The sequence below is a fragment of the Epargyreus clarus genome, unplaced genomic scaffold, assembly GCF_041222505.1.
Source record: "Epargyreus clarus isolate Ecla_fem2 unplaced genomic scaffold, WU_Ecla_fem_2.2 ptg000022l, whole genome shotgun sequence".
Classification (NCBI taxonomy): Eukaryota; Metazoa; Arthropoda; class Insecta; order Lepidoptera; family Hesperiidae; genus Epargyreus; species Epargyreus clarus.
The window spans coordinates 3,230,324-3,244,598 of NW_027332229.1; the positions used below are offsets into that span (position 1 = coordinate 3,230,324).

At 39.2% G+C, this 14,275-nt stretch overlaps 1 protein-coding gene across 1 annotated transcript in view; it reads right to left on the bottom strand.

The window, feature by feature from the left end:
* Positions 1–14,275, bottom strand: part of LOC140751388 (modular serine protease) — a 42,574-nt gene that overhangs the window by 20,021 nt on the left and 8,278 nt on the right. Inside the window, exons 2-10 of the mRNA XM_073085293.1 lie at positions 9,234–9,285; positions 5,758–5,868; positions 3,873–3,926; positions 3,227–3,343; positions 2,617–2,667; positions 1,978–2,094; positions 1,116–1,250; positions 642–822; positions 41–135 (exon numbers count right to left, since the gene is read on the bottom strand). Coding sequence (XP_072941394.1) covers positions 41–135; positions 642–822; positions 1,116–1,250; positions 1,978–2,094; positions 2,617–2,667; positions 3,227–3,343; positions 3,873–3,926; positions 5,758–5,868; positions 9,234–9,285 — 913 coding nt within the window. The remainder of the gene's footprint in view (positions 1–40; positions 136–641; positions 823–1,115; positions 1,251–1,977; positions 2,095–2,616; positions 2,668–3,226; positions 3,344–3,872; positions 3,927–5,757; positions 5,869–9,233; positions 9,286–14,275) is intronic.

The window sequence follows — 14,275 nt, forward strand, 5'->3', positions numbered from 1 at the left end:
TATTGATGTAAAAAGCGTACATAAAATTAATAATAGTTACCTAACAGCCGTTCCTGGCGTCGGTGTAATGTGATTCGTCGAAGTCCTGTTGCACAATTCGTCGGATTCGTCGGACCCATCCGCGCAGTCAACTTTCTGGAAAGTACGAAAGAGTATAACATAGTATTGGACTTTTTATAATATAGGGTAGCACGAGGGTACAGCACCTGATGGTAAGTGGCTACTGTTGCACACTCAGTCCACTGGTCGAACACACCTATCATACTCAGTACCCTGGTCGAACACACCTATCACACTCAGTAGGCTGGTCGAACACACCTATCACACTCAGAAGATTGGTCGAACACACCCATCACACTCAGTATCCTGGACCAACACCTATCACATTAAGAACCCTGATGGAACACACCTATCAAATTCAATACCCTGGTCGAACACACCTATCACACTCAGTACCCTAGTCGAACACACCTATCACACTCAGTACCCTGGTCGAACACACCTATCACACTCAGTACCCTGGTCGAACACACCTGTCACACTCAATCCCCTGGTCCCACACACTCATTACACTCAGCTCACTGCTCGAACACACCCATCACACTCAGTACCCTGCACACACAACACAGTCCCGCGCTCACCCCGTCGCAGTCGGAGCCCGCGTCGACGCACGCGCCGTACGCGCACTGGAACAGGTACGACGGACAGGTCTTGCCGGCGCACGCGCGGATGTCCTCGTCGGATCCGTCACTGCAGTCCTTCTCCCCGTCGCACAAGCCCGTCACAGTTATCTCTTGACCATTGTCGCACTTGAATTTACCCCTAAAACATATTTTTCAATTTAAATCTATGGACCAACATACGACATGTGGCTTAGTTACCACTAGAGAAATGAAATGCTAATCGTTCAACAATGAAACTTGATCAAACTTAACATTATTATTATAAATATAATTTAAAAAACAAAAAAAACACGCTTTTATGAGAAAATCAACTAAAAAGCAAAAAATAATCTTCAATCTAGAAATCAATTAAGGAATACTAATAAATAGTATAATTGTGAAAAAATGTGTGGGGGCGCTTTTCGAACCTGAGAAAATACTTATAATATTTACCCTGCAGTCCTGGTTACATTCGAACATTGTCGTAGCAGTTCATCCGAATTGTCAGCGCATTCCTGAATACCATTGCAAGGTGCTATGCCATCCACACAGGCTCCATATGTGCAGCGGAATAGATTACCCTGGCATCTATAAGAAATAGGATATTTGAATGAATGAATACAATGTAAGTAGACCCTTTGTGATTTGAGCGCTTAAAGAATAAATTATTATAGTTTTAAAACTAAAAGCCACGCTAAAATCGCACAAGGAAATTCGTTAATCCTAATTCCTGACGATCCTAACGAGGTGAATGGGATAAAATTGTTAAAATCGTGTATTGTCACCGGTTCTTCATAAGTCTTCAAAATTTTAAATTATTGGGACCGTTCAAAGTGGGTTTAAATCGAGTTCAAAGATTCCGTTACATACATACATACAGGTCAAGCTAATAAAAGCGTGGTAATATGGGGTTCTTCAAGAACGGTGCAAAAAGAGCTCTCCTTCAAAGCCGGCGATGCATTGGCGACTCCTCTGGTGTTGCAAATGTCCATAGGCGACGGTGACTGCTTTCCACCAGGTAGTCCATCTGCCTTATCGTTAGTTATGGATATAAAGGTGAATATAAATCGGCGAAGGAAAACATCGTGAGGAAACCTGCATACCTGAGATCTATAAAAAGAAACCTGAAAGGTATGTAAAGTCTACCAGTAGGTACGCACTTGTCCAGCGCGATGGACTATGGCCTAATCCTTTTCATTCTGAGCGGAGACCCGTGCCCAGCAGTGGGACAGTAATGGGTTGATGATGATGATGATGCATATAAAAATAAATGTTATTTTTTAAGTAGGTTTTGATTTTCCAAAAGATGACTTACGGAGTAAATCTGCAAAGGGGATGTGTTTCGTCACTGCCATCAGCACAGTCGACAACGCCATCACACTTGCCATCAAACCTGATGCAAGTACCATCCCGACATTGCCACTGAGTCCGCCTGGAAAACAACAACATTAAACATTACAACAACACAACAACAGTTGTTTTTCAACATCACTTTAAGCATTTCAACAACACAACAGTTGGTTTTATAATACGAGTAACAGACGAGCAGTCTACCTGATGGTAAGGCTACTGCCGCCCATGGACATTTGTAATCAACCCCAGATAGGATTAGATATTCCTACCTGAGGTCGGCCACAGATATACCCCTGATGACTAAGCTGGAACGCCTCGGAAAAGTATGTCTCTTAAACCACCTTTCAAACCAGAACACAGCAGCGCTTATTGCTGTTATTAGGCATAAATAGGTGTGGCTGTTGTGCCTGAGTCGAACCACAGAGGATTCTAGCACCTTTAGAAAACAACCTATTATTATTTAATATAATCACATATTAATATGTACGTTAGTCTGTAAGGTATATATGATATGGACCTCTGTATTCTTTATACTTTGGTGTTTTTTGTTTATAACGTCTGAAATAAATGATTAAATAATAAAGGATTAGTTTTTACTCACCGACACCCCGACTGCCGTTTGTCCCTCACGTACGAATCCAAAGAATATTCACTGTAAAAGAAAAACATTTATTTAAACTCACTACATCCCTTTAAAAGGTACCCTATGTCCTTTACTGAACCCTTGATAAGGTGTGTACACAATTTTGATCGGTTTTGTAGTTAGAGCGTTTTAATATTGTTTGTCATCGATCTCCGATCTCGAGTGAAGCCGTAGGTACGTATTTGTCCTTGTAGTTCCGGAACCAGAATAGGGCTACGGTATTATCTGCCTGTCGTAAGAGCCGATTAAAAGGGGGCTTCCTGGGTTGCAGTCGGCTAGAGTGGGAGCTGGTACCGCCAGCGGCCCCGGGAAGGACGGCGGTATGTGTAAAGGATCTTCGTGTACACCAGACGATGTGTCGAGAGTCAAGCTCACCTGGGCAGAGCCCGACGGGGCAACGTGCTAAGAGGATTCCGGCTGCGTTCCTTTGGAGATCCCGGAGTCCTCTACGCAGCGCCGAGGACGACCACCGTGGGAGTTTTAGTGCGGTAAGAATCCCACATAACTCTGTGCTCCCACGGCACAGGGTACCTTTTGAAGGTTTCCCCCTTGAAAAAACAATACATACGTGTTATTTCCACAGAGGGCGCTACTCTCGTCACTTGCGTCAAGGCAATCGATAATGCCGTCACATGTCATGTTGGCGCTGATGCAGTCGCCATCTTGGCATTGGAATTCATCATCCCTAGAAACAAATAAATTAATATTAATAAAAATAAAGGATAGTGTCGTTTTATTTTTAGTTTTCTTCTCAAATAATTCGCCAAGTACGAGTCGAACTCGCACATGGCGGCTTCCGTACCACCAAAGGTTCCTTATATTTTACTTATTTTTATAAGATAGCCATATGAAAATATGTTTTATTGTTCTTATATATATATTTATTATAATAGCAGATATAGTAATAAACAGATTGTAAACATTTAAATGTTTCCTAGTACGGTTTAATAGTTAGATCGAAAGATGCCGAAAATACCCGTTTGTTCTTTGGAGACCCCTTTAATATTCAAACTTTTAGTATTTGTTGTTATAGCGGCCACTGTTATGCACCCTCTGTAATAAATTCAAGTGTCTATCTATTACGGTTCCGGAGGTAGAGCCCTGTGACAGACGGACACACAGCAAAGTCTTAGTAATAGGGTTCCGTTTCTTTGGGTACGGAACCCTAAAATACTATATAAGGAAAATTATATTACTTATTGTTACACACTTACAAACAGTCAGATTTCCGCTTGGTCCTGAAGTCGCCTGACACCATGCTCGAGTTACTGTAAGGAAAACGAAATATGACAAACAATTTAGATGCAACTCATCATTCATATCATCATACTTTTGTTATAGTTATGACCCCGTTTAGGGTGGTATTCCACTCAAACATCTTTGTCTATATTTGATCAAATAAATTGAATGACTTCCTAATTTACTAGCAACACTGATATTTGACCAAAGATTTCTCCAGCTAGAAGAACTCGTTTTCAGGCCAAAAACAATCGCCAGAAACAGTCGCTCTTCCATTTTCTCAACTACATACACAAACTGTAAAAGTATCTTGGACAAATATATTAGATGAGTGGAATGGGCATCTGTCAAAGAAATTTGATCAAATGTTGAACATTGAAATTGGACAAAGATTGAAAAATGAGTGGATACCACCCTTATATTACATTTTACCAATGAAATATCACCCTTGGTCGTGCTACGAGTCGTAGTTTGTAACTCGCATGTGTAGATGTTAAGAAAACTTCGATAGCGTGATTCAGAAACACAGCGCCATCTCTTAACGAGTTACGAGAGCGTGAAAACTATTTGCCCTTTTTCAAGATGGCGGCCGTGGGACAAAAGTTGTGACCCCGCCATAGATGTATAGTAAAGTGTCATAGGAAACCGCAAACAATAATTGAGCTTCACACTAACCCCCCTTGACGTTAAAAATAGAATTGCGGCCTCTGACAATTGCAACCCTTATATAATGTGAGCCATACACCCTACGGTCTAAAGTAGCACTACCATGAGTTTACAAAAGTATTACTCGCTAGCGACTGCGTAAAATAAATGTATGAAAAATTGTACAGCGCCTCTGGTGGTTACTCGTAGAACTAAAATCCGTAGTGGCGTAACTCGATACGTAAAAAACCTATCGAAATCAAATCGCTAGCGAATGTCATTATGATCTATTGCCATACAAATTCGGTCCCATGAGTCATTAATTTGACAGACGTTGTCAAGAAATACCGTAACGATAGTAGTTATGTTATTCACTAGCAAAATGACAATAGTTTTCTATTTACAATTTCTATAGTGGCGTTTCTATGCCAACTCATGGTAATGCTACAGGACAGGTTACGTACGCAGATTTGCCTGTACTGGTCAACCGCACGTCAGAACCGTGTACGGTACTCAGTACTGTAGCGATGGCGTCAATTGAAGACGATGACACGCCGTAGGCCATTTGTCCACTGCCACCGTCACCGAGCCGATATCGTGAACGAGGTTATTTCGGGCCGATTTTAATATGACGTGACGCGACCGATATCGCCGGTTTACTCGTAGTTTGTTCCAGCTGTCACGCATACACCCGCACGCTGTAAAGGTATGCACCCCTCCTTCGGCGCCGTCATCTCGTTCTCGGTGTCGGTTCGGTGACGGCGGCGTTGGACAAACGCTCGTACGGTGTCACACCAAAGCATTGATTTTTGATCTAGCGCTGGTTCCCTGCACATGTTTACAAAACCGCACAGGTCTATTCCCACACATAGTCCGGTCTATTCGCGCAGGCGTACCTGCACAGGTAGACCTTTCCGGTACACCGTAGCGTGAATGGCAGGCATAACATTTCAATGGACTTTTTTATATAAAACTAGCTGACCCGGCAAATGTTGTGTTGCCATATAAATAAAAAAATGTTAAGGGTGAACAACCCTTTTCACTTGGGGGTATGAAAAATAGATAATAGCCGATTCTCAGACCTACTGAATATAAAATTTGGTGAAAATCGGTAAAGCCGTTTCCGAGGAGTACGGTAACTAACATTGTGACACGAGAATTTTATATATAAGATTATCTTTTATATTTATTGTGTAGAAAACTATATATACTAACGATCCAGGTAAACAGATTTGCTCATCGAAGCCATCAATGCAGTCAGGCACGCCATCACAGACCCGATCCAAGCTGACACAGGTATCCCCGTCACACAAAAACTCGTTTAAACTGAAAAAATATATAATTTCACATTAAACAAACAATAAAAATAAATATAGTATAAAAAAACTAAAAAACACGCTTTTATGATAAAATCAACTAAAGAGTAGAAAATAATTTTCAATCTAGGAATCAATTAAGGAACAGTAAATTGTATAATTGTGAAAAAAGCGTGGAGTGCTCCACTTATCAATTTTCGAAAAGCACCCCATGTGATGATCTTTAGCAATGTTGTTGTGCATGAGCCTATGTTGGTTTCTGAGCTGGTACGACCAATTATCGACAGAAGTCACCACTGTCATTCTGATGAAGGTATAGTCCGCGCCAAACTGTTAGTCCGCGCCAAACTGTTAGTCCGCTCTGAAGTTGTTGCGCACAACTCCAAGCATATATTCCGTAGCAACGTAAGGGCATACTAATGCAGCTATGTACCCGTGGGCGAGAGCGGGGGTGCCTGGAGGGGCCCCGCGCTGTCTTCGTCTCGCTAATATCTATAACTAGCTGACCCGGCAAACTTTGTACCGCCTCAAATCTATTTATCAAATATTATTATATTCATATAAAATATAGCCTATGTAACTCGTGGATAATGTAGCTTTCGAATGGTGAAAGAATTTTTAAAATCGGTCCAGTAGTTTTTAAGCCTATTCATTACAACCAAACAAACAAACAAAGTTTTCCTCTTTATAATATTAGTATAGATTTGTACATTCAGACTATAATTGTACATTTTGACTCATTTCTACATTCAGAGCGGACTAGCAGCATGGCGCGGACTATACAAATGTTCACTTATATGTGTTATGTTTTATTTTTAAAACGTGGGCGAAGACGCGGGTACTATTAGTTATCTATAATTTAAATAAATAAATAAACGCTTTCTACACTCACAGCCCCACACTAGGATTCCCTGTATCGTGGGTGCCATGGACACACACATAGACAAATACACAAACACCCAGACCCAGAAACAGAAATCTAAATCCATCATTTAGATATCTGTCTGACCGGGGATCGAACCCGGGCCCTTTACGCGTCAGACCGGTATGGTGACCGCTCCGCCACGCGGGTCGTCAATCTATAATTTTAAGCACTGGGATTTTCGTTATCAACTAAGTAGTTTAAAACTTTATTATTTTATTTTTCAAATCTTATTTTGTCTGGTTAATAACTCGTATCAAAGAATGAATATTAATCATTAAGGATAAGTTTATCAAATGAACTATGACCTATATTCTCTATATCTTTGTCGTATCGTATAGTATGTTTAGTTTATAAACAATATTTTATAGTTTACGAGCATTTGCCCGCGGCTTCGCTCGCGTTACGAAGTAATATTTTCATCCCCTATTTTATCCCCTTGGGGGTAGAATTGATCAAAATTCTTTCTTAGCGGATGCCTACGTCATAACATCTATCTGCATGCCAAATTTCAGCCCGATCCGTCCAGTGGTTTGGGCTGTGCGTTGATAGATCACTATGTCAGTCAGTCACCTTTGAGTTATATATATTTAGATAATATTTGAATTATAGCAGGGGTTCCCAAAGTGTGCGCCGCGGCGCCCTGGTGCGCCGTAGAAAGTAAAGAGGGGCGCCGTGAGCCGATCTTCTAATTATTGGACACCACAGATATTGGCGTTTTGGTTATTGATTCAAAATGAACATCCAAATTTAACATCCAAAGCATTAAAAATTTTCATTCCGTATGCAACATCATATCTATGTGAAGCTGGGTTTTCAGATGTAGCTGTGATAAAGAACAAATATCGGATCAATGTGGAGCAAGAAATGAGAATAGCAGTGTCAAGTGATATTCCCCGCTTTGAAAAACTGCGCGGAGATCACTTAGCTCACCCTTCACATTGATTTGACTGAATAAATATCGTATTTTATTTTTGTTATCCTCAAGTCTTTCTTGTTGTTTTCCGTTTAAATTATTTTATAATAACGTATTGTACAATTTCATATTGTGGTGTTTTAAATTTCGTTTCGATCAACCTAAGGTAACTACTATTATTGTAGTTACCTATTTCTTTCGACTGTCTTCTTCAAATAGTTAGCTAGGACAGGGCACAGGGCGCCGTGGAAGAATATTAAACTTGTAACTGCGCCGCGGGTTACAAAAGATTGGGAACCCCTGAATTATAGTATTAAAAAAGGTTACATATTCCTGTTCAATTGGTGTTTAATTAAAGGTAAAACTCCGGCGGCACCACCGTCACATCTATTTCTGTTATAACAGCAGTGTTAAGCGCTGGTGTGTTTTGGTTTGAGGGGTGTAAGAGACACATTTATCCGGGACGTTCCTTAGTCCTTAGGGGCAATGCATCTGTAAGCTACCTGAGGTAGAAGTCAAATCTTATCTGAGGTAGTACATAACCCCATGATATTACGTAACTTGTTTCAAAACATTGAAGTTCCTAACCTGGAAGCCCCCTTTGAGTCGCCTCTTATGACAGGCAGGGGATCCCGTTGCCCTATTCTCTTATGACTAGCAGTTTGGCGCAGATTATAATAGGTGTGATGGTGGTACCATACTGGTTCTACCTTTATTGATTAATTAGATTACTTATGGAGATGAAGAGATGCAAGATCCATAGATACGTGTGCATACTTAAGATTACATTTGCATTAAGTTACATAATTATAAATAATTACTAGCTGACCCGGCAAACGTTGTGTTGCCATATAAATAAAAAAATGTTAAGGGTGAACAACCCTTATCACTTAGGGGTATAAAAAATAGATATTAGCCGATTCTCAGAGCTACTGAATATGCATATAAAATTTGGTGAAAATCGGTAAAGCCGTTATGGAGGAGTTCGGTAACTAACATTGAGACACGAGAATTTTATATATAAGAAGATTATTGTACATCTTAAATCTTGTTGTGTCAGTAACAACCGTTTTTTGTTTAAGTGCTTAGTAATTTTCTACATTGTAACAGACGAGCATGCAGTCCGCCTGATGGTAAGTGGCTAATGCCGCCCATGGACATCTGTAATCAACCTCAGATAAAAGTCCTATCTAAGGTGGCTACAGCATTTCTGCCCCTGAGGACAAGTTGGAACACCTCGGATAAGTATGTCTCCCTTACCATACTTCAAACCAGAACACAGCAGCGCTTAACACTGCTGTTATAACAGAAATAGGCGTGGCGGTGGTGCTGGAGTCAAACCACAATACTATTGTCCGCGTAACACTGCTAGTCCGCTCTGAATATAGAAATGAATCGCGTTGCAATAGGAAATTGTATGACTACACCTGTGAGCAACAACTTCAAAGCGGACTAGCAGTTGGGCGCGGAGTATACCTTAAAGTACAGTTATTTCAATTAAAATTGAAATTCGAAATATCAATTATGAAAACGTTACCTGCACTTTTGTAATTCATTTTTTAAAACTCCTGCTAATGTAGGTGCTAGGGCTGAAACAAAACAAAACAAAATTACCATTTCAAAAAAACATAACCCTTTCTTGGCAGTCGGGTAAAAACACAGAATTTGAATTTTACCCATTTTTACCCCATTGCAGAGATGTTTAATACGGCAGTTTTGTGCATATATTTTTTTATATAATATAGGAGTAGCAGACGAGCATACAGTCCACCTGATGGTAAGCTACTGCCGCCCATGAATATCTGTAAATAATCCCAGATAGGATTAGATCAGTATAGTCCGCGTAAAACTGCTAGTCTGATTTGAATATAGAAATAAATTGCGTCGCCATAGCAAATTGTATGACTACACCTGTTCGCAAAAACTTCAGAGCGGACTAGCATTGGCGAGAACTATACCTGAGGTCAGCCACAGATGTGCAGTTACTCCTGAGGACTACTCGTAAGTTGAAACGCTTCGGATAAGTATGTCTCCCTTACAATCATAACACAGCAGCGCTTAACACTGCTGTTATTAGTAGAAATAGGTGACGGTGGTGCCGCCGGGTAGAACCACAGAGGGTTTTACCTTCAACTGTATGTACATACTTACGTACGTTACTGTATGTACTCGTATGTAGCGACGACCCACGTCGTGAAGCGGTCACTATACCGGTCTGACGCGCAGAGGGTCCCGGGTTCGATCCCCGGCCAGACAGACATCTAAATGATGAATTTAGATTTCTGTTTCTAGGTCTGCGTGGTTGTGTATTTGTCTCTGAGTGTCCAGAGCACCCACGATACAGGGAATCCTAGTGTGGGGCTGTGAGTGTAGCTGGGTTAGGCTGATTGGACGAAACCAAAACTTCGGCTCGGGACTTATTAGTCTATTCAAATTTACCACATAGTGCGTTTTAAAATACTTTAACGTACTTAAGGAAATCCCCGCGGTCATATATAATAATATAAACAATTACTTTACAGTTAATAAACAGGCAATAATTGTAGAATTCTAGGAAACACCTTTATTTTGATAAAAAAATATTTCGCTTAAAGCATCGATTTGACCTATTCTTATTATTGTTTTAACCGACTTTAAAAAAGGAGGTTTCTCAATTCGACCATATACACTCGTATATGTTTTTTAACACGCTTTTATTAGCTTGGGTTGTACGTTTGTATGTATGTATGTACGTAACAGTAACGGAATCTTTGAGCCCGATTTCTATCCACTTTGAACGTTCAGTTTAACTCAAAATTTTGAAAAAAATATCAAAAAACCGATGACAATACACGATTTTAATATTTTTTTATTATTGTTCGCGGATAACTTTGTCGTTTATGAACCGATTGATGATTATTTTACCACGCTTTTATTGGCTTCATCTGTACATATGTATGTAACGGAATCTTTGAAATCGATTTACATCCACTTTGAACGGTCCGATTAATTTTAAATATTGAACACTTATGAAGAACCGATGACAATACACGATTTTAATAATTTTATCCCATTCTCCTCATCAGGATCGTCAGGAATTAGGATTAACGATTTTCCTTGTGCGATTTTAGCGTGGTTTTTAGTTTTTAAAGTATTATTATTTTTCGGAAAGAAGATATTTCCAAGGTAATCCCATTATAAGGAAATCAGGGTCTGATGATGGCATACTAGAGAAATCGAGAAGTTTCAAAAATCGTAGTGACGACTAGTGCGTTTGTTAGTTTTTTTCATTAAGTATATTTATCTATATATCATATTAATATAAACAATATTGGAAAAGCTGTTTACGACGTTATCCAACGAAATATATTGAGCGCCGACTTCAGAACTATGTACTAAACTTTACTTTGTCATCATCATCATCATCATCATCAACCCATTACTGTCCCACTGCTGGGCACAGGTCTCCTCTCAGAATGAGAAGGATTAGGCCATAGTCCACCGCGCTGGCCAAGTGCGTATTGGTAGACTTCACATACCTTTAAGATTTTTTATAAATCTCTCAGGTATGCAGGTTTCCTCACGATGTTTTCCTTCACCGTTTAAGCAAGTGATAATTAATTTCTAATACGCACATAAATTTGAAAATCAGAGGTGCGTGCCTGGGATTTGAACCTCGGACCCCTCGATCGAGAGGCCGCGTTTCTTAACCACTAGGCTATCACTGCTATAACTTTACTTTGTAGTGACATAGAAGTCGGTTGTATTTTTTTTTGTTAATTTTTTTTTTAATATTGTAATATTAAACCAGCAGTCCACTGATGGTAACTGCTGTACAATTTCGTATATTTGAAGGTATGCTTTGTGGTTTGACTCTAGCGGCACCACCGACACACCTATTTCTGTTATAACAGCAGTGTTAAATGCTGCTATGTTCTGATTTGAAGAGTGTGGTAAGGGAGACGTAGTTTTCCGAGGCTTAGGCTTATTCCTCAGGGGTAGCGGCGCATCTGTGGCCGACCTCAGATAGGAATATATAATCCTATCTGGGGGTGATTACAGATGTCCATGCGCGGCACGACAACGCGCTAAGAGGATTCCGGTTGCGTTACTTTGGAGATCGCGGAATCCTTTACGCAATGCCGAGGACGGCCACCTGGGGTTTTAGTGCTATAAGAGTCCTACATAACCCTATGTCGCTCCCACGGCATCGGGTACTTTTTAACACGCTTTTATTAACTTGGGTTGTATGTATGTAGGTATGTACGTAACAGTAACGGAATCTTTGAACCCGATTTCTATCCACTTTGAACTTTCAGTTTAATTCAAAATTTTGCTTTTGGAAAATTGATAAATGGAGCACTCCAAAATTGATTTCAAGATTGAAAATTATTTTCTACTTTTTAGTTGATTTTATCATAAAAGCGTGTTTTTTAGCTTTTTGAACTATATTTATTGAAGGTACTTAGCAAAAAAAAACGGAGCAGGAGCGCGTCTGGCCGACCTCAAGTACTTTAATCCTATCTGAGTTTAAATATAGATGGCCGGCAGTGGCCTCTTACGCAGGTAGACTGTATACACGTTTGCTTTATTGCAAAAAGATGTTTGTGGTGAAGCCGCGACGAATCACAAATATTTCAACCACATATTCAAATTTTGTATATAAAATATAATGATTTGAACGAGCTTAACTGGTTTGACGTCCTCTAAAAATTTGGTATCGTACAAATTCTTGGAAATTAAATACATTATGGTCATAAGTGTTAGCGATATTTATTATATGTGTATGTAAACGTAACGTTCTATAATAAGTATACAGGGTGAATTTTTCAAATAGGCCTTCAGGGGACACTCCGAAACTATAAGGATTAGCGAAAAATGCTGAAAGGAAAAGGCCGGTTTGCAGAAAAACTAAAACTGAATCATTAGTTTTTTTTTAATATATTTTTCCCTAGCCGGGATTCGAATGAGTTCATTTTGATACTCATACACTCTCTATATCATTCCACTATCAGATAGTTTTGCTTATAAGGAAAAAATTCTAGGAAGTTTGCTAATCCTTATAGTTTCGGTTGGTCCTGAAGGCCTATTTGAAAATTCACCCTGCATATGGAGACTTATAAATGGATATCACGAAACTTAAAACACTAAGATCCTGTGAAAAAAATAGTTGTGACGATGAGTGATCGTATTATTTGGAACCCAAGGGGGACATTTACTCCGCCCCTAGTGACATGTCGTAAGATTTGGACCATCCCTCCCTCCTCCAACTCTTTCCCTAATCTCATGTAAGATTTTTCAAAAAAACTATTTCAAGTGTAAACGCGTTGGGTTGATTCTAAAAAGAAAAAGTAACTTAATGTTCTTATTTAATTACTAGCTGACCCGGGAAACGTGTTGCCATATAAATAAAAAAATGTTAAGGGTGAACAACTCGTATCACTTAAGGGTATGAAAAATAGATAGTAGCCGACTCTCAGACCTACTGAATATGCATATAAAATTTAGTGAAAATCGGTAGAGCCGTTTCGGAGGAGTACGGTAACTTACATCGTGACACGAGAATTTTATATATAAGATATATCTAATGGGAAAGACTGTTATTGTATAAGATTCGGTCACATATTAATCAAGAAACATGCGTTATATAACTAACATTTTTAACTATATGATGGTAATTTTACTTTGTTTCTTGTTAAAAAAATATGTGATATTTGCCGAAATCTTCTCTCTACCCAAAGTAAGATTAGATGAGATTGGGCCGGGAGGTTACTAAAGGGGTCCCCGTTATGTTAAGACTGATAAAATCGCACCATCGTCGCTTATTATTAAAATAACACAAAATAATTAACTAAAATCTTTATATATATATTTCTTATGTGCGTGTGTATGTCACTGAGCTCCTCCTAAACAACTGGACTGATTTTGATGAAATTTGTTGTGTGTGTTCAAGGGGACTTGAGAATGGTTTAGATTCACAATTTAGTCCGTGGGAAAAGGTATTTTTAATTAATTTTTAATTCGTACGTAGTTGTTGATTTTGGAATGTTTCACATTGGATTCGAGAGACTTCGCTACCATCGCAGTTTCAAATATTCTATCTATTTTTCAAACCCGTAAGTAATAAGGGTTGTTCATCCTTAACATTTTTTTATTTATATGGCAACACAACGTTTACTGGGTCAGCTAGTAATACTATAAAACTAATTTGAATAGTTTTAACAATAGCATTTAATATAAATATTAGCGTATCAAAAATTCTAAGGCTATCAATTTTGTTGTGGTTTTGTTATCTGCTAACAAGATGACGTTAGCAAAACTGGACTCGATAAGAAAACAGCTATCTCGAACGTATAACCCCACCACAGATGGAATTCCCCAATATACGAGTCGATTATTAATTGATCTATACAAGTTTTACCTACCATTTATAATATTGTAACGGGGCAGATATAATTAAGCAGTGAAAGGATCCCCTAAGGTGGTGAAATGCGGTGACAGATGGGCAGGGAAAGGTTTTTTTTCTTATAATACAGGAGTACGACGAGTATGCAGTCCACCTGACGGTAAAGGGCTACTGCCGCTCATGGACATCTGTAA